This window comes from Triturus cristatus, chromosome 1_1, assembly GCF_964204655.1.
Source record: "Triturus cristatus chromosome 1_1, aTriCri1.1, whole genome shotgun sequence".
NCBI classification, from domain to species: domain Eukaryota; kingdom Metazoa; phylum Chordata; class Amphibia; order Caudata; family Salamandridae; genus Triturus; species Triturus cristatus.
In genome coordinates this window covers 591,429,782-591,457,281 of record NC_140579.1, presented here as the reverse complement: position 1 = coordinate 591,457,281, position 27,500 = coordinate 591,429,782, and the positions used below count along the sequence as shown (strand labels likewise).

The window sequence follows — 27,500 nt, the reverse complement described above, 5'->3', positions numbered from 1 at the left end:
TATTTAGGTGCAACAAAGGGGTAGAGATACACTTTTCAGTTTACACTTCAGGCCTTTGCTGAAAGTGATCTACGATATAAACTATTAGGAGGCTGCCCAATTTAAAGCACTGCTTAAGCAGTGGCGGTTGGTGGCAAATAACATCGATGGGGAGAAAAAATATACACATAAAAAATACACATCATAAATACTCAATACACAGTAATATAATATGCACATAAACAAAAATCACAATCACTGGCAGCAGTGACACACTGTTTGACAAAAGAGGGCCACTGTAAACGGATAAAGAAGTCAGAACTAGGGGAAAACAGCAATTCAGTAGACAAGAAAAACATTGCTTCGCCACTATTCTTTTTATATGGGTACAACTCCATTATTAGAAATTAGAGATCACTTTCATGAGTCGGACATATTCCAGAAATAATTTAGTCATAGATATTTATTTCATAATCTCATTCTTATGAACATTACACAAAATTCAAACGTAATCAATATGTCCTGTTTAAAATATTGTACAAGACAATATCAACATAGATTTATACAGAGCTCCTCATTCAATTAATGAATATCGAAGAAAAAAAATGCCCAGCCATCAAAAACAGCCAACCACATTCATTCAAAACCATTCAATTTACTCTCTAAAACAATACTTAAAGTCCCATGTTGACATTAGATCAATTCCGCAGGCTCGGTCTTTTGTTGGACTCTCCCTGTCATTCCTGAATCAACGCATGGAGCTGATGGGTGTTTGAACACAGGATCGTGTGTCTCTGAAATCGGGATTTCCATTGCCAGGACTGCGAGGACCAGGGCGCTTTGCGCTACGAACATCGCCAGAACCTGGGGTCCTCTTCCTGACTTCTCCCCTGATTACTTAAGGCATGCCAACACCCGCGCGACCGGGGCGCAGACCGAGTCGAAGCCCGGGCCAAGGGCGGGCCCGTCCGAGCACGGCAGAGGTCGGGTCGGGGCATTTCTCTGTGCTTCTGGGACAGTAATACGTGAGTGAAGACATTGTTCAATCTGTTGACTTCGGATGCTCTGTGATATTGCACGTTAGGCCCCCTAGGTATTACCCCTTGTCACTTTCTTCAAACCATTTAGTAGAACCGGGTAATGGCAATGCAGGTCTGGGGAAGGGGCGGAAATCCCTCTGTGGGACTGGTGTGGTCGGAAAATTGGATAACTTTATCACTAGGGCTAACTCTGTTCTACAGAGGGAAATTGAGTTGACGGAAAAAAGACTTTCCCTAGATCAAGAATTCATCAAACGATCTTCTTTGGGTAACATTGCCCTAGCAAAGTCACCTACAGACATCCGTTTGCAAAACCCATCTTTAGACCCTAATGTAATAGATCATAGAGGTGATGGGAATGGTCTTACAACAATTAATCGTAATGTTTGTAGCTCATCTGAGCATGGTGACCCCACTGCCCTCTCCTCATTTGCGATTAACGTCGGAACAACCAGATCTGGCTTATTAATTCGCAACGAGGAAGTTAATGCGAAACCGATAGACCAGGTTGTGAGACGCAAGCAGGGTGGCACCGCTCTGGCCAATAAAAGATCAAAAATGCAAAAGGCAAATGCTGGAATTTTGGACCCCGTGGCCAACACGGACCCCCAGTATATAGCGACCCAAGGTACTGAGGGCACGATGGGAACAGATCTCGGCAGAGATTTTTGGACTAAAATGGAGCAGATTCTCACTGCGACTTGCCGCCCTATTTGCAATAGACTTGACTTCATTGAAAAAAACTTTCCTATCTAGAACTAATGTTTGTAGCATAGTCTGGGGATAAGGCGACAAGGGATGGGGGGGGGGGTCTAAAATAGATATAGACGAGTCAAATTGTCCTGCTACCAAAATAATCAATATCCCGATAGATTTAACAGATCAATCAACCCTCCAGGGCAATAGACCAGGTAAAAAACACCCAAGTAGAATCCAATGACCCAACCCCATTAGCCTTATCAGGGAATTCGACGAGTAAGGTGAATCTTGTTACTGCCAACCCACCGCCTGAGCTGAGAAATCTTGACCTTATCTCGGACAAGCCTATCCAACTGCAGCCAGGGTTTATTGCCAAATCCAAGATGCCCTGCCTGGATCTCCCACCTGAATCTGTTCCATATGTAGTGGTTCTCGTGGGAGTCCCCCCTCTGAATTTTGGATCAAGGGAGGTTTCTAGTGAACTTAAAAATAAGTGTATACATTGGTTAAATTGTAACAAACCCCTCCCCAACCAGAGCAGAAGCGAGATATTACTAGTAAGACGGATAAATTGGGTTGGCCCAAGAGCTAAGGATATACAGGGTGACTGTGTTGTAATCAACTTCAGAAACCCAAGAACAGTTGGGTATATCTGCACAACCCAGTTTGCCAGCCATGGCAGTCTTCAATCAGCCATTAAAGCCCTTCCACTCACTTATTTTTACCCGGGACCCTCTCATCACGGGATTGAGGCGCATCGGGGGGGGGGGGGGGGGCGGGATGGATGGCTTGGGAAATGGTCAGGAACAATTCTGCTTTTGCCCCTCTAACGTAATCCAAGTTTATGAACAATTTCGCCCGCCCCCACTCGAAGTATTTCACCATAATAACCGATTCAGTGTCCTTGATCAGGTGGATTGATGTTCAACCTATAGTGTTACTTCTGTCTTGGCTGGGGAACAGAAAGGGCCACCTGACACCCAACATGGGATTGAAGGATTGGAAATCTAATTCCTCTCAGCTGGGTCTATTAAAAAAATCACCCAGTTTGGATGTTATGGAGGAAACATCCTGGGATAACCCAAAGAGCACCCAGGGAGAGTCATACATACCGCCAGTGCTGGGTGGGTTGGTGAATGTATGTGTCCAGGAAAACCTAGGCAGGGAAATTATCTCCCCAGTAACTAATAGGTTTGCTGGTGATTCGACTCCTGCCATAAGCAAAACAAAGTTGAGTATCAATTTGCTCTCATGGAATGTGGCAGGTCTTAAGAGCAAATTGATCTGCGAAGACTGGGGCACTTTCATAGATACCTTCGATGTCTGCCTAATGCAAGCGACATGGGCTCCTAGAAAATTTTCAACGGGCTGGGTTTGTGTCCTTTAACTCACTTGCAGTAACAAGTGGTAGGGGGAGACCTTCAGGGGGTCTTAGCACCTGGGTGGCCCTGCACCTGGGTGTTACGGCAAGACAGCTACAAACCAGCTCAGACAACATTCAATGTGTCTTACTTGATTTGCCTGGAAACACACACACTTGGCTCTCTTGAATGTCTATTCCAGACCTTCCCCGAGCGGTCGAGAATCTAAGGTCATATTACTTTTGAATGACTACATTCTGTCCCTAGACCCCGAATACTCCGTGATTGTGGGTGGTGACTTCAGTTGACAATATGAACCACTTAGCCTGTTGGACCTAGACGATCCAAATGCGGAAAATGCACATTGGACCATTCCTGACCCCTTGATTCCCATGGTTAAGGCCTGGAACCCTCTGGTACTGCAGATCATTACTTTTACTCTCTCTTTATCTTTAAGGGCATGCAATGGCAGATTCAAATCGGACAGACCCGGACGTGACACCTTCAATAGAGTGGGGCAAACCTCAATTTTGGATTATATACTTATCGAATCAAGATCGTGGGATAAGGTGCTTGATTTCAGGGTTTTAGATCGGGAAGACAGTGATCACAATGCCTTGGTCATGACACTGAAACCAGGAAGTTGGGGTATAACTAGCTATGACATAGCGGCCCCTCTTACATCACAACCTCTTATCCTCCATAATAACAGACGCAGGGTAAGATGGCCTCGCATCTCTGCCTGCCCAGATAAAATGGCCGAAATTTATAGACTTGTCTTGCCCCATCTTAGGGGAATGGCCGAAGCAGGGCTTAACTGTACTCCTATTGAGCGGGAGATCCGGCCTGTAGACATCCATAGTCAGCTAGTATCTAAACTTTTGGATGTGTTTTGTCCGGAAGGGAGTGTGAGGGCCCACTTGGTTAGTACGCAACTGTGGTACACTGCTGAGTGCAGGAAGTCAAAGAGTGAACTGATCCTGGCAATTAAGGCCAAGGACAAAGCCAGGATCAAAATACTTTGGGCACAGCACAAACAAACAATTGAAAGGGCAAGAAAGGCCTGGGAGGAGATGCGACTAACCTTACAGTTCAAAGATTTCAAAGGCTTTTGGTCCATTGTTGCTAATGGTAGAAAAGCATCCGAGCCCACCACATTTCCTAATATAGCCCCAATAGCCTGGGAAAATCACTTTGGGGTCTGTATTCGGGCACAAATCACAGTACATCATCCATTACTAACCCCCCCCCCCCCCCCGCAATTTTGTGCGCCAAGCCGAGGATGTCGCGGTGATCACGGTGAAGGTCGAAATCGCTATCCACATGTTGATACCCAATAAAGCGCCGGGCCTGGACAAAATCCCAGGCGATTTTTATCGGTCTGAACCTAAGATTTGGGCACCGTACTTTTGTGTCCTGTTCAACTCCATTTTGTCTGGCGCAGAACCCCCAGAAACCTGGCGTGGTGCCGAGATTGTGCCAATATTTAAAAAAGGCTGCCCATCACAACCTTCTAACTATAGGCCCATTAGCTTAATTGATATCACTCAGAAGCTATTTGGACGTATAGTCCTGGAGAGGTTGCAGAGGTGGGAGGCAGATAACCACATTTTAAGCACTCTACAGGCGGGTTTCAGAAAGGGTGTCTCAACTGTGGACCAGATATTCCGACTCAGGTCCTTTACTGGAAGACCGTGAGCTTGGAGGGTGGCAGCCTCTACCTCATCTTTGTTGACCTGAGGTCGGCATTTGACCTGGTGCCACGAGAAAATCTGTGGAGAGTCCTTCAGGAACTTAATGTTCCTCCATATCTTTTGGATGTCCTGAGAAGACTCCACACAGATAACTTCGCACAGGTCAGATGCGGGAAACATGGAGAGTTGTCTGAAAGCTTCCCTGTAAATCAAGGAGTCCAAGGATGCGTGTTGGCACCCACGCTATTCTGTTTATACATTAACGGGCTCATAGAACATCTGGAAGGTATCAAGGACACTGATATCCCAAGACTTGCTACGGGTAGGGTACCAGCTTTGATGTTCGCTGACGACACTCTGCTGTTGTCGCGAACATCTACTGGTATCCAGCGTATTTTAGACGGTTTTGTGGATTTCTGTGGTGAAAGAGGCCTGGAGATTAATTTAGCGAAAACTAAATTTATGATCCTTAACCCTCCCAAGCATACACGTCCGAACCCAGCGCTGAATGGTATTTCCCTCGAGCGGGGAAAGAAATTTGGATACTTGGGGATCATACTGCAGGAAGACCTTGGATGGGGGGGTCAAGTCGCTAATTCCACACTAAAATTGTCTCAAACAACAGGAGGAATTTCCAAACTCTTCAGAGGATCGGTCTCCAAGCCAGTAGCACCAGCAATAGAAATGTTCAAAACCCAAGCAAGAGCAGCCTCTATGGAGCAGAACTATGGGGTCATTCCAAGATATATACCCTAACTAGGACTGAAAACTCCTTTATGAGGAACTTGCTTGGTTTGCCCCCTAGCACCCCCCCGGTACCTATCTGGTTCGATCTGGGGTTGATGCCCATGGAAGAGGTGGTGGCACTGCGGCCAATAATATATTGGAAGAGACTTTGGTCCAATGCAGAGTTGGGCCCCTACCGAGAAGAATTCAAGGGAGTTTGGTCCCAAACTAAAAATAAGAATATTCCTTGGTTAAAGTTTGTTAGGGACACTTGTGTCAAAATTGGACTCCCTGATTTATGGGGCTCTCCGGAGGCCTCATGCCTGGTTGTCTCCAAGGCCAAATTGGCTGAACAATTTAGATACTTTAATTTTTTGCGCCTGTATTCGAACTCTGGTGCTGGTAGGTTGACTGCCCAGTTCCTACAGATTAAAGACCACTACAGGAGTGAGGCATTTTTAGATTTGATTTCCCCGCCGGTTGCAAGGAAGTTGTACTTCCAATTGAGAATAGGCAGTTTATCCAGTATTAGGGGTGTCTTTCATAGATTCACATGCCTGAATCATTCCCCGTCGTCGAGACGGGAGCCTCCGGTACATAGAAAAGTAATGTCCTATAGACATACATAGAGAAAAAGAAAAGGCCTAAGGGCCTCCCCTTAGTAGCCTATCCTTGTCCATATGCAAAAAGGACCAAACTCTTAGAGCCAGCCAATCAGCTGTCACCTCCCTCTAGAACCTTCCTGACCGGAGGCTCAGTCCCTCAGATTTTCTACCGCACGTTGTGCTAGGGAGTCTCCAGCCTGAGTTCTCCTCAGGATTTCTTTAAAACCAGATTGTTCACTTTTTAAAGTGACTTATTTCTTCAAGGACTTGAACTGAGATTGCTTCAGGCCACTTATTACTGCAGTGAGTGATTTCTTTCTTCTAAAACTTCTGGCATGTCTGAATCCCAGAAGAAAGCCCTTTTCAGGGCCTGCTCTTCATGTGGGAAGGAGAGGCTACATGTGGACGACAAGCATGACCTCTGCCTATATTGCCTTTATCCTGACCACATGCCTAAGGACTGTAAAATATGCAGGTCTTTCCCTCACAAGACCTTGAGGGACAGAGAAGGTCGTCTGCTTATCTGGCTGGACATACTTAAGGACAGGGAGAGTGTGGTATCCTCAGAGGAAAGCTTTTCAAGAACCTCTCCAGTCTCCCTGAAGAGGCCGAGAGTGACATCTCCTGGCCCCTCAGACACTCCTCCTATGAAGGCACTCAAGAAGTCTTCAGAGGCAAGATCTTCAAAATCTTCAGTGTCTGACAAGGACTCTCAGACTTTTAAGAAGCCTACCCAGTCGGCCAGCAAAATTGCGACAACCTCAGCGCAAAAAAGAGTTGGGGCGCCAGGTCATGTCTCCACAGCGACGACAACTGTGTCAACGACGACAGCGTCGTCAGTCTTCTCGTCGACGACGACCACCCCTTCATCGTCGTCAGCAGGTACACCTATTTCATCTGTTATACTGCTAAAGCCGTCGTCGACGTCCAAGACCTCGTCGACGACGAAGATTATCCCGTCGACGACGACATCGTCGATGAGGAGCCCCCCGTCGACGGCGAAGGCGTCGACGACGAAGGCGTCGACGGAGAAATTGTCGTCGTCCATAGATATTTCTGAGCCATGGAAGAAATCTAAACTAGTAGGAACGTCGTCTATGACCCTACCACCGTCGACAACAACACGGACGACGGCAGGGGATCCTGTACAGGGTTCTGGATCTGGCAAACTGACCAGGAAACAGATTACACCAGAAACAACGTCTCCAAGTAAGGTGCAAACTCAGTTGCCTATGGAGATTCTACTTCCCCTTCTGAGCTGCACGTCAAATGTCAGAGCACGGACGAAGAACAGGAGGAGATGAGCTACCAGGAACTCCCTGTCCGGGAGCAGGTTCGCACGGAGGTCACCCCGATGGTATGCCTTCCCCTGTCGATTGTTAATGACCTCAAATACCTTATCCGGGACTACAAGCAACGTTTCCCGGAATCACCGGCGCTTGAGACAGGGGGCCCGATGACGACTACAAATCCACCAAAGACAGCCCCATCTCAACCACGACCAACTACGCAGGTCCGCCAGGAGAAAGTGCCACCTCAGGTGATAGTCATCGGATGAGGAGGCTGAAGAGATGGAAGAGGGGGAAGTCCAGGAAGACCAGACGGATCAGGATGAGGAGGAGGAGTATGTGGCATCCTCCCCACCTTCCCCGCAACCGCGCCAAGCAGATTCACCGCCAGTGGATATTGGCGGTTTCCATAAGATAGTAGAAAGAGCAGCGACGCGGTTTCATATGGTGATGGAATCGACTGAGACTGAGTGCTTCTTGCATGACTTCAAGGAGCAGACAAAGAAGACGACAAAGTCAATCCCAATTATTGACTTTCTCTGGGACCAGGGAAAGAAACTGATGCTGACGCCGGCCTCCGTACCTGCGGTTGTTCCACGCCTGGATAAAAAGTACAAGGCTCCATCCACGCCGCCAGCTTCCCTTAATGGGCATCCGAAACCGAATTCGGTGGTAACCCAGGCGGCCCAGAAGAATTCTCGAAACCCTTCCTCTCCTCTGTCAGCCCCACCAGATAAGGAAGGCAGGAAGTTGGACACGATTGGTAAAAGGTTTTCTACCACGTCGGCAATGACCATCAAGGTGGCCAACTCCATAGCCCTGTTAGGGCGTTATAACCGCCAACTTTGGGAAGATATAGCCCCATATATAGCGGAGCTGCCAAGCGCTGTTCAGGAGGAGGTCAAGGCACTACTTACGGAGGGCCAAACCTCGGCGGCCGAGATCATTGATTGTGCCATAGATGTGGCCATGACAGGCTTTCGTTAACTGGATGGGGCTGCAGTCCTGCGCCGTCAGGGATGGCTGAAGGCAACATCGTTCAGGCAGGAAGTGCAGACGAAGGTGCTGGACATGCCCTTCGACAGCCAACACCTTTTCGGGGATAAAATTGACGACGCGCTCCAAGCGATCAAGAAAGACACTGATACTGCTAGAGCGCTTGGTACTTTGCAGGCGAGGAATCGGTCCTTTCGAGTCAACAAATCCAGAGGCCAGTCCTCCTACAGGGGATCCTATCAGAATAGGTCCTCGTATTCCTTCCAGAATAAATCCCAGTACCAGCAGAAACAACAACAAGGTCGTCAGACTTCTTATGGGAGATCAAACTTCAGGGGTAAGAACCAGAAGAGGGGCACCGGCGGACGCCAGTGACCAGTTACTCCAGCCAGTCCAGCGACTATCTCCCTCATCAAAGATTGGAGGAAAATGGACCCATTTCCTAGAAAATTGGCATCTCATCACCACAGATCGATGGGTACTTCAATTAATAAGATTCGGCCATTCCCTGGAATTCACCACCGTCCCACCTGCAACCCCTCCCCGCAGGTTCCCACACAAACATCTGCGACTGCTACTCCGAGAAATATCTGCGATGTTGAAGAAAGGAGCGATCGAGCGAGTTCCATTGTCTCAGAGGGAGAAAGGATTCTATTCCCGCTTCTTTCTTATACGCAAGAAGAAGTGGAGGCCCATTCTAGACCTCCGGGCACTCAACTCTTTCCTCAAGAGTCAGTCGTTCAGGATGGTGACGATCCAAGAAATACTAGGCATTCTAGAAAAAGATTTCATGCCATCGCTGGATCTTCAGGATGCCTACTATCACATCCCGATACTCAGGGGGCACAGAAAGTTTCTACGTTTCGAGGTGGCAGGACAGCACTACCAATTCAAGGTCCTGCCGTTTGGCCTCAAATCCGCACCGCGGATTTTCACCAAGTGCCTTTCACCTGTGGCAGCTTTCCTGCGTCAAATGGGTCACCAAGTCTTCCCCTACCTCGACGACTGGCTGGTAAAGGCACCTTCAGCTGCAGGCGCAACCAAATCCTCCAACGCCTGCACCAATCTTTTTCAACATCTAGGATTGACTCTCAATCACCAGAAATCCTATATGTCCCCAACAAGAAGCATCACCTTCCTCTGGGCGACCTTGAACACGGAATGCGCAAGGGCATTCCCTTCAGAGGAAAGGAAAAACAAGATATCTCTGGCCACGGCTGTGGCATCAAGGAAGTCCCTAAGAGTTCGAACCTACAAATCACTCCTAGGAATGATGTCTTCTTGTATACTCCTCATCCCTCACTGCAGACTTCGGATGCGTCCATTGCAAGAAGCCGTCACAAACCAATGGACTCAGAGTACAGGTTTGTTCGAAGACATTGTGAGGATAACACCGCAAATATCCAAGAGCCTGGAATGGTGGAGAGATCACAGGAATTTGTCTATAGGACTGCCATTCCTGCTTCCAGCAGCGCCGCTGGTGATCACCACCGATGCATCTCTGGCAGGCTGGGGAGCCGTCCTACAGGACCTCCGAGTAAGCGGCAAATGGACAGATCAGGAGCAGCATCTCCATATCAATCTTCTGGAATTGAGGGCTGTGTATCTGGTGCTACAAGCCTTTTTACCACGCATCCAGAACTCCCAGGTGCTCGTCAGAACCGACAACACCATGACGATGCACTATCTCAACAAACAGGGAGGAACGCGTTCGCTCACTCTATCACGCGAATCGCAAAAGATCTGGAACTGGCTTGTTCTCCATGGGATCACTCTCAGGGCGGACTATGTCCCGGGCAAGGACAACACCATTGCAGACGCCCTAAGCAGACAGAAATCCCTCTCCCACGAATGGGAGCTCGACGAGAATACGCTAGCTCAGATATTCTCGGAATGGGGGGTCCCAGGAATCGACCTGTTTGCCACCAAGGAGAACGCCAAATGCCCAAACTACGCAAGTTGGCATCCCCAACCAAGGTCACTCGGAAATGCCTTTTCCATAGGCTGGTTCAGCGTATTTGCGTACGCTTTTTCGCCGTTTCCGATGATTTCCAGGGTCCTCAGGAAGATGAAGGCGGAGCCCTGTACCCTGATCCTAATTGCTCCGTTCTGGCCGAGGCAGCACTGGTTCTCGGATCTTCATCGCCTCTCCATCAGGACACCGATTCGTCTGAAGCAGCACCCGAACCTGCTGACAATGTCCAACGGGCAGGTGCAATACCCGGACCTGCAATCGCTCAGGTTATCGGCCTGGCTCCTGAGCACAGAGAGTTCTGTCATTTAAACATCCCGCAGGAATGCAGGGACGTGCTGGCAAAGGCGAGAGCGGACAGTACCAACAAAACCTACTCTCTCAAATGGAAACGTTTCTGCGTATGGTGTTTAGAGAAAGGCCTGCGCCCACTCCATATCACACCTGAACAGATATTGCCATATCTACTACACTTGGCACAGTCTGGATTGGCGCATGCATCTATAAAGGTGCATCTGGCGGCCATTTCACGTTTCACCAGGACTTACAAAGGCCCGTCTCTCTGGTCCAGTAGGCTTTTCAAACAGTTCCTAAAGGGACTATATAGGTCCTTCCCAAGACCTAGACGGGTCCCACCGACGTGGCACCTCAATTTGGTCCTTAACCAACTCATGAGGCACCCTTTTGAGCCCATTCATCGAGCTTCCATCAAGTACATTTCATTGAAAACGGCTCTGCTGCTCGCTCTAACATCTGCCAGGAGAGTCAGCGAGCTTCAAGCTCTCTCCATTCAGGAACTCTTCATGCAGTTCAAACAGGACAGGGTAGTGCTGAGGACAAATCCCAAATTCATACCGAAAGTGCCTTCAGACTTTCACCTCAATGAACCGGTGGTTCTACGTTCCTTCTTTGCAAACCCTACCACGGCAGCAGAAAGGACGCTCCACTCTCTGGACCTCAAAAGATGTCTAAAGTTTTACATAGACAAAACAAAGAGCTTCAGGAAGTCATCTCAGCTATTTGTGGCCTACAGTAGGCCAACGAAACAGAGCATCTCACGGTGGATCTCCTCAGCGATAGCATTCTGCCATGACGGGGCCGGTCGGCCTTTGAGAGACAGGGTGAAAGCGCATTCCACCAGAGCGATGTCCACATCAGCAGCACTGTTCGCTGGAGTGCCGATTTTGGACATATGTAGAGCGGCGACGTGGAAGTCACCGCACACCTTCTCCAGACACTACTGCCTGGATGCTGAGCTTACGAAGGATGCGGCAGTGGGCCAGGCGGTGCTTCGCCATATGTTCAAGTGAGGTGAGCCTTCCAACATCCCGCCATCCTGGTATGCACATCTCTTGCTGATATATTGTATTGATGTATGCCAATGTTTCAAACTCGCATAGTAATATGTGTTTTATCTAAAATAGCTATATGGCATGATTACATCAGAAATGTGCATAATGTATTGCTGACTACTCTGATTCAGACATGTGAATCTATGAAAGACACCCCTAATACTGGATAAGAAACACGTTACTTACCTGTAACAGCAGTTATCCAGTATTGGTGTCTTTCATAGATTCACATGCAACCCTCCCGCCTCCCCTGGAAGGACTCACGTCTGTCTCTAACTATATTACGCCTACCTAGCTTGGTGCATACGAAAATCTGAGGGACTGAGCCTCCTGTCAGGAAGGTTCTAGAGGGAGGTGACAGCTGATTGGCTGGCTCTAAGAGTTTGGTCCTTTTTGCATAAGGACAAGGATAGGCTACTAAGGGGAGGCCCTTAGGCCTATATTTTTTTTTTCTCTATGTATGTCTATAGGACATTACTTTTCTATGTACCGGAGGCTCCCGTCTCGACGACGGGGAATGATTCAGGCATGTGAATCTATGAAAGACACCAATACTGGATAACTGCTGTTACAGGTAAGTAACGAGTTTCTTACCGCTTCGGTCCTTTACTTCGAGGTGGGATGTTAATATGATTACTGCTTGTCCTGCTTGTGCCTTTAGACTAGAGGATGAAAAACATGTCTTCTTTTTCTGCCCAATGTACCACCTGCAAAGAAAACGTTGGGTAATACCCATTTGTAGAAATTTGGGATTCAGAGAATGTGAAAAAGCCTTGAGAGTCTTGAAATACGATACCCATCCCCCAATTGTTTTTGCAGTTTCCCGGTTTTTGAATGCTATGTGGATAAAACGCAGGAATTATTGTAATTAATCTTTAAGCCCTAATTTATTTTTTTGCAAAATTCATGAAGTCTTGTACAATTTACTGTATAACTGCAATTTGACCTAGATGTATTTTAAATTATTGTATGTTTTGTAAAATGTGTGTCACTTTTATTGCCTTGGTAGCCGAAATAAAGTTCACGATAAGATCAATTCACTGATCATTCATATATACAGCTATGTTACTTAACATTAGCTTCAAGACACACAAAAACTATCCTTTCTTGGGTACAATTTAGTTCACATCATCGTAATGATATAAACATGTAACATCTGAAATGTATTATCAATTTACATAGGTGCACAGTTGCACCAATGCGCGTTTCGGTGAAGGCAAACTGTTTTTATTGAGCCACCATCATGGCGCTGAACAAAAATATATAAGAGGTGGCAGATGCCATCTAGACGAGAAGAAAGCTTTCTGGGGGTCCATTTCCCCTTAGAACATTGTTAGGGGCATATGTAGTAGTATTCTTCTTCCAGCGAATATCCACATTTGAGTGATTCAAGTCAAATATTGAAAATTCTGGTCAGCGTATCCAATCTATGGTACCCCACTAAGGCTTTTTCCAAATAACAATGAAGTGGAATTTACTCGCACTATGTGAGCCAGAATACGGAGAAGCAGTCTCTCCCCAAAGTCAGGGAGAGATCTAAATTCGATCTTCTTTCTTTGCTCTGAATGTAGCAAGTCCTGATGTAACGAAAGAAGAATCCTGCACCTATTCAGTCAGTCGTGTACCCAGATATGGCTGGAGTATATTGATTCACTCAAATGTGGATTTCGCTGAAGAAGAGTACTACTATATACATCGCCTCGTTGTTCTGCAGCACGTGCTCTGAGAACGAAACCAACAGCCAACTCTCATCCAATCAAGACGCTGTTCCCATACTGTTAAGCAGCATGAGTGAACATCTTGACTGACTGAAGCGGGCTAGCTCTACACTCCAAAAGGCACTATAGGTGAGCCTGCTCTCGAACCCGGCTTTGCAAGACGGTTGAAGAGGTTTTGCGCATGTCTGGTTAGCCATAGCAAGGTTGCAGGCCAAACCAACGTGCACTTCAAACTTAAGTGGCCACTCATTGGACGCAATGGCCCTCCCTCGCACTCTGTTTGCTGGCAGAGAGCAGCAAAAAATATGGTAATAAAATCATTTTATTACCATTTTATTTTTCACACTTTCTGCGCAGCAGTGAGGAGGTGGTAGACGTTCCACCGCTTCCATGGAGGAACCGCCGCTGCGTTTAAGCACACAGAAAACACATAGCACACACTACTCTCGCTTAAAAAAACCTGTGGCGCCCAATTAAGTAGTAAAGATGCTTTACGGCTTTTTCAGCTTTAAATTGCAAGGAAAAACAGTGAGTGGTTGGTGGCATTATGGGTTTCCTTCCATCTCAGTTTGTCTCACACGGTCTGAGGCACCAGGGTTTGACCTGAATCAGTGTTAGCAGGAGAGGGGCTCTGGGCCCGAGGACCTGTAATTGCTTCTGGGCCATCACATCAAAGAGCCGAACCAAGGTTCGGGGGTGGGGGCTAGGAACAGTGGGAGCAGGTATCTATCTATCTTTAATGGAAAACTGGCAGGGCCATTTTCCCGCCTGATTATACGTTTTTTCCCTAGAAATTTAACCCCGAGGTAAAAAATGGCGCGCAGGAAGCCTCCCTTTGGGTCTGTTTCATGAAAAATAGCCACCATCCATTTATTTAGCTCCGTTCTCACTTCAGTAAACATGGAGCCAGTTGGCGTCTTTGTGCGGCGTTCCCCAGGGAGGTAAAGAGCTTCGGGTCATATTATCAAGAAACGGCGATAATGGGCTTGATGGTATGCCCGTGAGAATTCCCATAGAAGCCCATGTTCTGGTGTCAACATGGGCTTCTATTGGAATTCTCTGCGGCATATTATCAAGCCCATTCTGGCCGCCTTAGCGGTGGTTTTCTGCCGCTAAAGCGGCTATAATTTTAACGTCGTGCTTGATAATATGCCCTTACATTTTTGATATCTCCATCCTCCTTTTAACCTAACCCAAAACAACAATCTGTCCATGTGAGAAAAAAGACAAAAATTGTAAATGCTAGCAGGATCAGTTTTTTGGAGTAATGGCGTAATGGTTTCCAATCACACCAAAGGCCAGACGGGAGCATCTGTTCCCTTCGCTAATCGTCGGAGGGCAAAGACGCAAAAAAAGAGAGTTTGCTTGATAGCCTGGCAGCAGGCCCGGACTGGCAATGCCGGGCACCGGGCAATCCCCCGGTAGGCTGCCAGGGGTGGGGGCCGGTTTTTGGGCCGGGGGCCGGTTTTTGGGCCGGGGGCCGGTTTTGTTGCTCACTGTTTGCTCTGTACTGTCTCTGCTGCGTGACTGCGTCTCCCTCGCTCGGTGCGGAAAAAAGCAAAATTTATGAACACAATTAATGAATTTAGTGCTGACTGTAGGTCAGTGCTGGATAAATAGCGCGGTGCGCTGAAGTCTCCACCGCCGCGTCTGCGCTGCCTGCTCTTAGTCGCAGACTCGCAGTTCACCCACCTTAGGGGGGTGGGGCGGGTGCGGCTGTTGGTGGTGAGTTGACACATGCGCATTGGAGCTCACGCAATAAAAAGTGCGCGTGATCCCCAGGTTCCAGAACGCAGGCTGCAGCAGAGACTGAGACCTTGACGAGTCGACCAGAGGCCCTCTCTCGCCACCCCATAATTTAATTTATTTATAGCCCCCTAGCCCCTGCCTGTCCCAGTGTGTCCCAGTGCCGCCCGCCGCCAAGTGAGTGTTGTTTTTGCATTTTTGCTAATTGCATTTTCAATCAGATAATGCACAGCAGTAGGAGCGCGGGGTCAACGGGTAGGGATCGACCTGGTATTCTCTGATTGTCGTGTTCACCGAGCTCAGGTTTGTGTATGTAAGTTACGTAACAGAGCAACAGGAGAATCAAGATCAGAGTCTGATCTGGATTTTCCTTTTGCTCTGTTACATAACTTACATACACAAACCTGAGCTCGGTGAACACGACATATGGGCAACTGCGTGCATTGTTCCGTCCTATGGTGTGGTGGCACTGTAGTGTCAGGGCAGTGTTCCTGGTGCGGGGGAGTCGCGACTCAAGACCGGGCTGGAGCGGGCCAGAAATTTCAAAAGCAAAAGGGGCCTAAGGAAGTAAGGGGCAAGGGGGCTACTACTAGGCACAGGGAGCGAGGTGGTGGCTGGCCTCAGGCCTGGCACTGCAGCCAGCACGGGTTTAGGATTATCGCCTACTGCCTGACACGCGACGCTGCTCCCTGACACTAAAAGCCGCAGGACTGGGTGACTGTCCAGCGCTGATTGACAGTCTAGTTCACGGTGCGATGTGCGTCCCCTGTCTCATTCCTCTCCTTTCTTTTATTTGCTCCCCTGTGAAATGGATCCAAAAAAAAAAACACTTTTGTTGGAAATGTCGTATTTTTCTGTTATTTTATTTCCAAGGTGCAGCTTCGGGAATAAAAGGTTAAAATATGATAAAATAACTAAATAAAGTAAGACAGAGTGGTAGCAAGCTGGCCAGATTGATTTTATTAACACCCAAACACATTAGCGTCACTTTTACAGAGTTTGCCAGTGAAGCGCTATTTTTGTTTTCTTGTCTTTGTTTTTCCTGGGCTTGCACCTAGTGCACCAATCCTGGAGGTGCTGCAATGTGTGGATTGGAGAAAAGAAATGTGTACTGCGGCTCTGCGTCCAGGGATGTGGTCTTTTTTACCCTACTACTGCTTACATTTTGTAAGGATATAAGCAATGGACGTTAAAATGGGTCCATTCAGGGCCTTGTTGTCATGTCCTCAACTTTTCAGGCAAAAGCACTCACTGATTTCTGAATAGTGAGTGTAAAAGCGCTAAGCTAACCATGTTGTTCCTGCTTACATTTCACATGGTTTGCTAATTTTGCATTCCCTTTGAGTGTTTGCTTTTCCAGGATGTTGTTACTATTTTTTGTAGGCCACATATTGCTCTTGTCTAGTGCGTCATTTAAATTGAGCCACATCCAGGTGTTTATAGCCGGCAACAATTGGGTTGTAATTGAAGGTAGTGTGAGTTTTTCTCAGTGGGGCAGTATGGTTTTCAGTGGGGGAGAGGATGTGGCACTATGGCCAGAGCTGCTGAATTTGGAACTGGTGAACCAGGTTCAGCCTTAATAACCAGTCCATTAGACCACTCTCCTGAGTGAGCACAACCCATGCTAGACCTTAGAAGGCTTCGCAAGACCTTAGAAACTCTGGTGTCTTAGCACCAGCAGGCGGATCCTAGCAGTGGCAAGTGTGGTTTAACCTTCAAGGCTTGTCCACCACAATCCATACTGAAGTTCACCTCCAGTCTTGCGGGCAGGCCTATGAAGCAGCACACCCTAGAACAGTGACTGTCATTGAGGTCACAGGACCCTTGAAGGGCCAGCTCTAGGGCAGTGCAACCGGTGTGACCGCACCGGGTGCTGACTTTGGGTGGAGGCATTATGTTTGCAAGTATATTAAGATTTTAAAAGCGCTTGCTGCCTCCTTCCTGGCCTCCAGCAATTTTCGGCATCAATAAAAATGGCATGATGAATCTGGTGTTGAATGTTCTTCCTAGAGAGAGATCTGCATATTGTTTAGTGGAAGTTTTGACTTATGGAAAGGTAGCTCAGAGTGTTAATGTGCCTGCTGCAAAGAACATGTACCATGCAGATCACAAAGTGCCCATAATTTAAATAGGTCAGTGGGCTACTGCTTTTGTCAGAGAGATCCTATTGTTACTTGCAGTTAATAAGTTAAAATCCTAACATAGAACAGTGAGCTATTAATGCAAAGGGCACCACCAGTGCTAAGGCCGTCCCTGGCCTTGAGGGCAGTCTTCCTCACTGACCTGCCTGTGCCTGAGGCTGCGAGCAAGACTCCGGCTATGCTAGCAGGCTGCACCACTACCTACCAGGCCCGGTTCTAGAGGGTGGGCCAGGCCCACCAAACATGAGCCTCCTTAGCCCTCGCAGTCGCAGTGAATCTGCCACCGATGTACAACAACAATAAAAACTGTTAACTTGTGATTTACGATCCTGCTGCAGAGCAACCATTTGTCGGTTGGTAGTTCGTAAATGCAGATAAACTGAATTTTATGGGAATAGCTCAGTGGGTTACTACCTCTGTCACAGATATCCTTGTGTTACTTGCAGTTCAGAAGTTAACATAAGACAGTGACCAATGAACTGTCATAAAAAAACTGCATACAAACTTCGCTTTTTTGTGTTGTGATGTAGTTAGAACTTCTCCATTCTTTCATTATTCTAATGTTACTAATAAGAGTTTGTTTGGGCAGTTATACATTTTTATCAGTAAAGCCAACCCTGACCACTGGAGTACTCTTTAAATCCTGACTTTGTGCTTCTCCGAGTCCCGACCAAACCCCTGTAAAATATACTGCCCACCAGAATGGATGAAGTGATTTCTACACCTTGTAATCCTCATTAGCTTATGTGACATTTCGCGTAAACTGATTTTGATTTATTGTCTCTGTATAATGTGTGCTGCTGTTATGTAAAGTACTGTGACACCTTACACTGATATGAGTAGTGCTATACAACGAATGGAATGGGTATGAGAGGGGCAACGGAGAGATAAGGGGCACTAGTGGAGGGTGGCAGTGAGGGAATACCAGGAAGAGGTCATGGGGTGGGGGGAGCTACAGAGAGATGAAGGGTGTGGGTGGCAGACAGTGAGGGAGGGTGGCAGTGAGGGAGTCAGAGGAGGAGGTCCCGGGGTGGGGGGGAACTACAGAGAGCTGAGGGGCACTAGTGGAGAGTGGGAGTGAGGGAAACCGAGGTGGAGGTCATGAGGTGGGGGAACTACAGGAGAGATGAGGGGTACTAATGGAGGGTGGCAGTGAGGGAAGCCAACGAGGATGTCATGGGGCAGGGGGAACTACAGAGCGATGAGGGGCAATAGTGGAGGGTGGCAGTGAGGGAATCTTGTGAGGAGGTGGGTCACAGGCTGGAAGGGAACTACAGAGAGATGAGGGGCACTGGTGGGGGTGGCAGTGAGGGAATCCGAGGAGGAGGTCACGGGGTAGGGGGGGAACTACAGACAGATGAGGGGCGCTGGTGGAGGGAGCGGTGAGGGAATCTGAGTAGGTCATGGGGTGGGGGGCTACAGAGAAATGAGGGGCACTAGTGGAGGATGGAAGTGAGGGAATCTGAGGAGGAGGTCATGGGGTGGGGGGGCTACAGAGAAATGAGGGGCACTAGTGGAGGATGGCAGTGAGGGAATCCGATGAGGGGGTCATGGGGTGGGGGGAAACTACGGAGTGATGAGGGGTGCTGGTGAAGGTTGGCAGTGAGGGAATCTGAGGAGGAGGTCATGGGGTGTGGGAGCTACGGAGAGATGAGGGGCACTGGTGGAGGGTGGTAGTTAGGGTGTCTGAGGAGGAGGCCATGAGGGGGAGTGGCTACGGAGAGATGCTTTATTTTAGCACTATTTACAAAACTCAGGATATAAAAATCATTTAATGTTTGCACATTGTCTTGTACACTTTTTACTCTGAACCTTTGCACAATTGTTTGAAGTTAAGTGCGTTTTTAAATGTCTTTATGCTATTTTATATGAAGAATAAATTGTTTATATTTATATTCATGTTTTGTGCTCGACATTTCATTTTTTAGTGTTCTCTGTAGGAATGTCTATGTTTTATGACTGTGTATCTTGGTGCTCCTTAAGGTAATCATTTACTATGCTTTAAAAGTTAATACAATCCAATATAATATGTAATGAAAAATGTGTTGAAAAATACTTTTTTTTTTTGGCCTTTCTGTCTCCCAAATTTCTTGTGTGGGGGGGACAAGTTCAACCCCCCCAAACTCCCCCTAATAGTGGTTGCTCACTGCGCTTGCTCGTTACACACCATGTGGGGGCTGGTCTCACTTTTATTTCTCTCTGATTTACTACTCGTGCCTATTTTTGGTGCTCTCTGAAAGAATGTCTATGGGTACATATGACTGGGTGGGTAACCTGGTGCTCTTGAAGGTCATCATCTACTATTTACTGTGGTTTGAAAGTTGATACAATTGAATATGTAATGAAAAATGTGCTGTAAAATTCACCATTTTGGTCGGTTGTTTTCCAAAATTTTCTTGGGGGGAGAACCCCCCCAAACCCCCCTAGTAGCGGTCGGGCTCGCTCGCTGCGCTCGCTCGCTACGCGCTGGACGGAGGCTGGTCTGCAAAATTTGACGGGGGCTGGTCTGACAAATTTTGCCAGGGCTGATTTCAGTTCCCAGTCCGGCCCTGCCTGGCAGAGACACTACACATCAGTCACCGAGACACAGGTTTTCGGAAGAGATTTAATGATCTCCAGTCAGAGCCGCGTCGACATTGATTGGAGAGGACATGCTGTTCCCCTCCTCGGGTTCTCTCCCAGGATGAAGGCTCTACAAAAGGAAACCTGCGCACATTAGGCCTTAATGTTCCACACCTGGTGACATGCGGCTTCACCGCCACATTTTTGTCAGGAGCGAAAAACGAAAACATGATGCAAAATGGATTGAGTTGTGTCGAAACTGCGAAGAAAGTATTGCTATGGAATAGAAACGCATTTCTCCACGAGATATTCTTTTAACATGGCAGGTGGCGCCTCTATTGTGGTTTCACAGCTTTTTTACTCTGGGGCATTAAGGTATGGATTGTCTTACTTAAGATGTTCCATAACCTAAGCACGTCACGTAATATTATAATTATACTTATGTCTGAGGTTTGCCTTCAGAGCTGGACCTATGGTCAGGGTCACTAGACTATGCGATTTTCAGAATTTTCCACATAATTATGGATTTGCCCCATCTGCCACATAATCCATCTGCTGCATAATTTGCAGATTTTATTTAAAAAAAATAGTTTCAAGCTCAAACAGATAGTGTTACTAAAAATGCAGCGACACATGTTGCAGAGCAGGGGAAGACCCTTTGCATACGCTGACTGGTCCTCTTTCTGTTGCTTATTGCTGTATTTGGGTGTTAGACTGGTACTATTGAGGCAAAACCTTTGCCCAGGCAGTGTTAACCAATGTAAAACAAGCATTGAAAATGCAATAGGTCTCGCCTTTCATTAAGTTAAAGCCATTTGCTTTGCTGATGGTATTGTATAGCAAATCAAATGGCTTTAACTTAATGAAAGGCGAGACCTAATGCATTTTTAATGCTTGTTAAATTCTGACTGTATAGTAATCGTAAAGTTCTAGAGCGTAAGCTAACATGGATCAAAAAAGGGAATCTCTTCCCTTGCCTGGTCCAAACCATCATAGGTGTGTTTGCCCACAACCAGCATACAAATCGCCAGTGACAAAATCAGCAGTGCACCAGAGACAGCTGCCAGAAGGGCTAGGGCACAGTACAAAACCTCATGGCCCTTTGGCAAAGCACTGCACGAAACATTTCTTGACATGTTTACTTGAACCACACCACCAAGCTAACGCTCACATTGGGTTGTATAATGATAATAATTACAAAAAATACCAAAAAAAAAACGTAAGTTACCATGATGCTTTGCCCCAGACTTTCTCTGACTGAAAAGTTTGCTTGCAACCTGTAGTGAAAGGCAGTCACAGTATGTTTGCATGTCTCTTGTTCGATTGTTTTCTGGAATTTTGTAGATTGCCTCTCCATCTCCAGAAATCCAAATATTGATACTGCTATTGGTGAATCATGGGCAGATTATTTTCCTACCAAGATTTAAATTATCAGGGACCACTTCCGAGTGTCGTTAACGACTTCCTGACAAAATATTGACGATAAGTTCTGTGGCCAGACCATTTTAGTCTCAATGTAACCTCTTCCCCCCACCCCCCCTTTTGTCGACTTGCTGCCAATAACTTTGCAAGCGATCTATTTTACTATTGGCATTCTTAATCCATGTTTTTTGGTATCCTCATACCAGGGAAAGAACTGTGGATTGAAGAAAGCTCTAGAATGGGGGATAATCAGAGCCAGTGGAATTATGCAATTTTGAGGCAGTGGTGTTTTGTGCGTAATCATTGATTTGAAGCATTTGCCACACAATCCACCACCTGCTGCATAATCTGCAGAGTTTAGCAAAAATAATTCTAGCTCAAGTGAATCGAAGGTTACTAATAATGTTGCAACATGTTTCTGCACAGTGGAAGGCCCTTCACAAAGTTGACTCGTCCTCTTTCATTTACTTGTTGCTGTATTTGGTTGTGAAACTGGTACTAACGAGGGGAAATATTTCCCATGAAAATGTTACTGTTATAAAATACGCTTGGAGCTGAGAGAAGTTATCCTTGTGTTTATTCAAGGAAGGTGGTAACAGTGTATAAGAAGGTCCAAAACTGTAATGTGTCCCCAACCGCCAATCCTATATATATATATATATATATATATATATATATATATATATATATATATATATATATATATATATATATATATATATATATATATATATATATATATTGACCAAATACTACAGTCATTAAATGTGCCGCATTTTGCCACATCATTTGCCTTTTATAGCCACATAAATTGATCAACCCTGTTGCATCATTTGCTCCGTGTAATTCCAGTGCCACTGGGTTTAAGTGAGATTTCTTTTTTAACCGGCAGAGTTCTGCACAGCTTTAACATGCTTACTGGGTATCTTCCAAGTGCCCAGGCAGTTGATCAATGCTTAACTTGTGTACGGTTCGTTATAGTAGTCAGTGTCTGTTAACATTGTATTGTGCTCTGAGATTTTGAACATGTTTGCAGTCTAAACAAATTATAAAATGTTATGTTGCTGATGCACACTGCATATGTCCACTGAATGTATGAGACCGATCAGGACTACAGTCCTAGCTAAATATGTAATGCACATTATGTTGACCCATGTTTATTCTTTCAGCCGTCGGTGAGGAAGACTCACTGCAGTGGCAGAAAACATAAGGAAAACGTGAAGGATTACTACCAGAAATGGATGGAGGAGCAAGCACAGAGCCTTATTGATAAAACAAGTAAGATCCGGTTTGTCCACTTCCTGATACGCCAGAAATAGTAATAGGTGTATCTTCCACATCTAACCTCCTAAGAAGGAAAAAAATAAATTTCTTTGTCTTTTATCTTGGTGTGGAGTGAACAGGTGTTTAAGGAGCAGATTGGAGCTCCTTCATACTCCAGTCTTGAACTGGCTTTCTTGCACAGTTTAATTCATAAATAAGCTTACGGATGGTCACAAGTGGAAGAATGGCTTAGCTACTCTGCTCTGTGCTTACGAATCGCGGTTTCCTCCACTGGAAATAAATGCATCTATTAGTGGAAGTGTACTGATTTGATTGATGCATACTAGCTAACATGAACATTGAGTACTGTCTGATACGGGTCAATAACTTGCACAGCTTGTATAATATGATTTTTAGTTCACCTCATTTTTTGAGTATTAAATATCACTGTACAGATTTAGCTCTCTTTCTCTGGTTAAATATCTATGTTTCTAGTTTCTCCAACTATTAAATCAGAATGTCCTTAGCCGTGCAATTTACTATTCATTACCTTTGAGTGGGAGGGGAATCCTGCTCAATCAGAGGTTTCAACTCTTTTGAGACATGGCTCCTTCTCCCACACTCAAAAATGTTAATAAATAGCATATTACTTGCATAATACTGAGGTCAGTAGATAACAAGCATTTACAATGCAATGGTCTCGGCATTGTTAAAGTTAGAGCTATTGGCATTGCTCCTGACATTATTATTATTATTATTTTTTTTTTTTTTTTAAACATTTCAAGAAACGGCATTATTTACAATGTCAATAGCTTAATCACTCTCAAATGCGAGACCTATTGCATTTGCACCCACACAGAGCCACCCACAAAGCCACCCACACACACAGAGCCACTCAGAGCAATCCACACACGCAGTAGCCCACTGACCTATTTACATTATGTGGTTTTCCGCATTTCTAAAGACATACCAGCCTGCCCTTCATTCTAACTATTTCTCAGCAATGGCGCACCTGGAGAAGAAAGGATGCAGCCTCTCTATGGTGTTGCTTCCCAGGACTCCTCCGGGCACCTGCTGACGTGTACAGATTCAGGGCTTGTGGATTGGATAGAGGAGATTTGGTTGCTGTGGCGCGGAGAGGGTGACCACTGCTGCGTGGGGTGCTGGGTGGGGGCAGGTTGGGATCGGAGGTTCAGAACTGACAGCGTGAAGTGGTGTGAAGTCGAGGCATAGGGGACAGACAGTGAGACAGCGTGGGGGGTGTGCAGTTGTGAGGAGGCTTGGAGAGCGGCTGCGAGGAGCATGGGCACGTAGAGAGGCAGTGCACGAGCGTGGGAGCTAGGAGCACTCGGGCAGACCATGTCACGGCTGGAAGATTATTCACATGCAGTGTTAAGAGCCGCAATGGTATTTGGCTTCAAGCCTTAAGACCGCAAACGCCATCCATTTCGTGCGACCAGGGCCCAAGCGCCATGAAGCCAATGTGTTTAAAGAGGGCACTACACTCTCTTAGTTTATTCATACCGTCTCAAGCTCGATAGTAAGCATGGCTGTCTAAATAGAGTAAATCTTCAAAAGTGGTACGTCGCAAAAGGGTCTACCCCCACCCAAGTATGAACCAACTTACTTTCAGATGGGCGACACCGTGGGGCTCAGCAGCTGAAAGCAGCGGCGTTTTCGGATTCGGGGCGTGTTTTCTTTCTCTCCTCTTGCCATTGGCCGGAATGTTTACATTCCAGAGAATAGAAAGAATCGAAAAAACACGCCCCTGAATCCGAAAAGGACGGGGCTTGTTTGGAGAGACAAACCTCTTCTCCAATGGCTGAGCAGCATTTAAGAGGCCAGCCAATGGAGAAGAGGTAAAAAAAAGGGGTGGGTTAAAGCCCCACTCCTTAACATTAAATCTCGGAGCGAGACTGCGCAAGTGCAGCCTTCGAGCCGAGACCTAAAAACTACCCCGCCCCCCAGCCCTAAAAACTTTCGACCCCCCCCACCTTGAAAACAACCCCAACCCCGCCAGCCCTAAAGACTACACCCAGCAGTTAAAAACTATGCCCACGTCCCAAAACCCTGCCCCAACCCCCCCTTACCTAATTGCGTCCTCTCCCGATCCTCCCTGCTCCTGCACATTTGGGCAGCTAGACCGCACACTGTGGTTAAGGCAAGCGTGTAAATGCCTCTGCCCGCGTTGTTCTGACAGTTTCCCTGGAAGTAGGCACCACCTCCCCTGAGAAGGGCAGCAGCCCCTCGTCATGTGAAGGGAAATTAACGGCCCAAGCACACTTCGAGAGAGGGTAGTAAACACTCCCCTTGTAAGAGTTAACGTGAGCACACATACACCTCTTGACGGTGTCACCAGCAGATGACAGCCCTCCACCCCCTGTAATGGGCAGCAGACACACCCACCAGTGATGGACCGCAGGCACCTCTTGTGAGAGGGGCAGCAGACACATCCACCTGTGATGGACAGAAGGCACCCCTCGTAAGAGGGTGGAACTCCCTGTGTGAGGGATAGCACCACGTCCACCTGTGACGTACAGCAGGCACGCTAGGTGAGACAGTGAAACTCCCTGTGTGAGGGATAGCACACACGTTAATATTCAAAGAGCAAGCTCCCGTCGCACACTGCGATCTTGTGCAAGTGATGGCGTGGCGGCATCAGCTAAGGAGACGTTCCGATCCGAGCGGGCTCAGGCCCCGAGGGCACAGGGAGGACGGCGGGTACAGTCAGAGCAGAGGGCACAGGGCAGCTCACACCAGGACACGGTGCGCCCTCTCACATTACACTGGAGACCACTTGTGACACGAGAACACCAAGGCCAGTCAGACTCATACTCCCGTCTGGGGGGGAGGGCGGGGGGGGGGGGGGTTCCTTTAATAATCCCGCAGTCTAACTTCACAAATGAAAGAGTGGACAGCAGAGGTAGACAGATCAACAGCCCCTTACGAGCAGGACCAACGCCATCTGTTCAAGCCCAAGAACCGTACATCTAAGAGTTAAAGCCCCCGCTTCCTCATCAGCGCCCCCCTCCCCCACCCCAGAGGCTGGTTGTGGTTAATGTGTTCATTTCCAAGCTCAGAGGATTTCTTCCACCGCAAACGCCATCAATTTCGTGCGACCAGCAACTTACTTTCAGATGGGCGACACCGTGGGGCTTAGCAGCTGAAGGCAGCGGCGTTTTCGGATTCGGGGGCGTGTTTTCTTTCTCTCTCGGAAAAAAACACGCCCAGAGAAAACTTCGACAAAAACACGCCCCCGAATCCGAAAAGGACATTAGATCAAAAATGGATCAAGAGATCAAAAATAAACATGATAAATTCGGCGCGGCAGCACTTCGTCTCTCGGAGGGGGGCCTGGCCCCCTGCCCCCACAGCTGATAAAAAAACTGAGGTTCGAGTGAGATTATCCCCTCAATCCATGCTGGCAGAGTCCGGGGGTTTCAGTTACAAATCTGGCTATCAGGTGAGCAACATGCAATAGGATTGAAGCAGGACTACAACTCCCAGAATGCATTGTTAGAAGATGAATTCACAGTGCAGGACGGCAAGTCGCTCTGTAGACCCCTCTGCCCGTGGCTCAGTGTTCCATATTTCTATACGTGCCTTCTTGTGCAGCGACCACCAAAATACCAAGGAGACCTGGTGGCCTGCATCGCGCTCAAGAAAACACGTGTAAAGAGTGAAATTACGCCAGTGACTAAAGCCGCCGAGCAATGCATTTAGTGGTGAAACGCTGCATTCGCTCAGCGCCTAGAGCCCTGTCAGTTTGTGGTGAGCACTGCACACTCAGCGGCCTATTTACCGGTTTACTTTTCACTGGTTAATTCATCCACCCATTCACTGATGCGCTTATCCGCGGATTCACTCACTCATTGAAGTTCTAACTGAGTGACTGACTGAAACCTTCAGTTACTTACTGAATCTCGCTCTTTCACACGTGCACGCGCTTCTCGTTCACTGTGACACTTAATCGGGAGCTGAAATGCCTCGGAGAAACGCAGTGGTGTTTTCGGATTCGGGGGTGTGTTTTTCTTTTCTCTCCTCTTGCCATTGGCTGGAGGAGAGAAAAACACGCCCAGCGTAAAGTATCGAAAAAAAACGCCCCCGAATCCGAAAAGGACGGGGCTTGTTTTGCGAGACAAACCTCTTCTCCAATGGCTGGCCAGCATTTAAGAGGCCAGCCAATGGAGAAGAGGAGAGAAGAGGGGCGGGTTCAAGCCCCTCTTCTCCAAGTCATTAAATCTCGTGAGCGAGACTGCGCAAGCGCAGCCTTCGCTAGCCCAGACCTAAAAACGAGGCTGGACCTGCATTGGAAGTGCACTTATGGTTTCTAGCTCATAACTTTTGCATTGATTGTCGAACCTGCATTTCATGTGCAAGGCGCTTGGTCTGTCTAGCTCAGATTGTGCTTAGCGTATTTCCACCAAATTTTCCCCAGAAGAGCTTTAATCATTCTAGTTGTACAAAGGTGCTGGTTGTGCTTCAGGGAGGGGATAAAGGAGAACAAAATATAGCACAGGTCGGAATTTTGTGGAAAGGTTGTACATTACAACTTGACCTCCTAGTTTTATGGTATTTATATTTTTGCAGCGTGAATCTTTCTGCCCTACGTTGGCGTCGAACTCCTTCTTCCTCTGAAGGATGCTCTCCATCTCCACCTCAAGCCTTCTCTTCTGCTTCTCCATTTCGGAGATGCTCTCGACGTCGACCGCGGCTCTTTGACGGAGCTTGCGTCGACGCTGGCTTGTCTTTCTGCGTCGAACTCCCCGTTTCGTGGGCTGTTCTCGACGAACTCTGCCTTTCGGCGTCCTTCGACACCAGGGAGTCCTTCTCGCAGGATCTGCTCGGCCTTTTGTCCATGGATCCACCCTTGGTTGTCGAAATTTTTGGCGCCGGTGCTCCATTTGAGGACTTTGACTCAGTCGGTCTCTGGTT

At 47.2% G+C, this 27,500-nt stretch overlaps 1 protein-coding gene across 1 annotated transcript in view; it reads left to right on the top strand.

Moving 5' to 3' along the window:
- The window catches only part of SNRPC (small nuclear ribonucleoprotein polypeptide C), a 150,448-nt gene that overhangs the window by 82,660 nt on the left and 40,288 nt on the right, over positions 1-27,500 (top strand). The window contains exon 3 of the mRNA XM_085645911.1: positions 22,472-22,580. Coding sequence (XP_085502037.1) covers positions 22,472-22,580 — 109 coding nt within the window. The remainder of the gene's footprint in view (positions 1-22,471; positions 22,581-27,500) is intronic.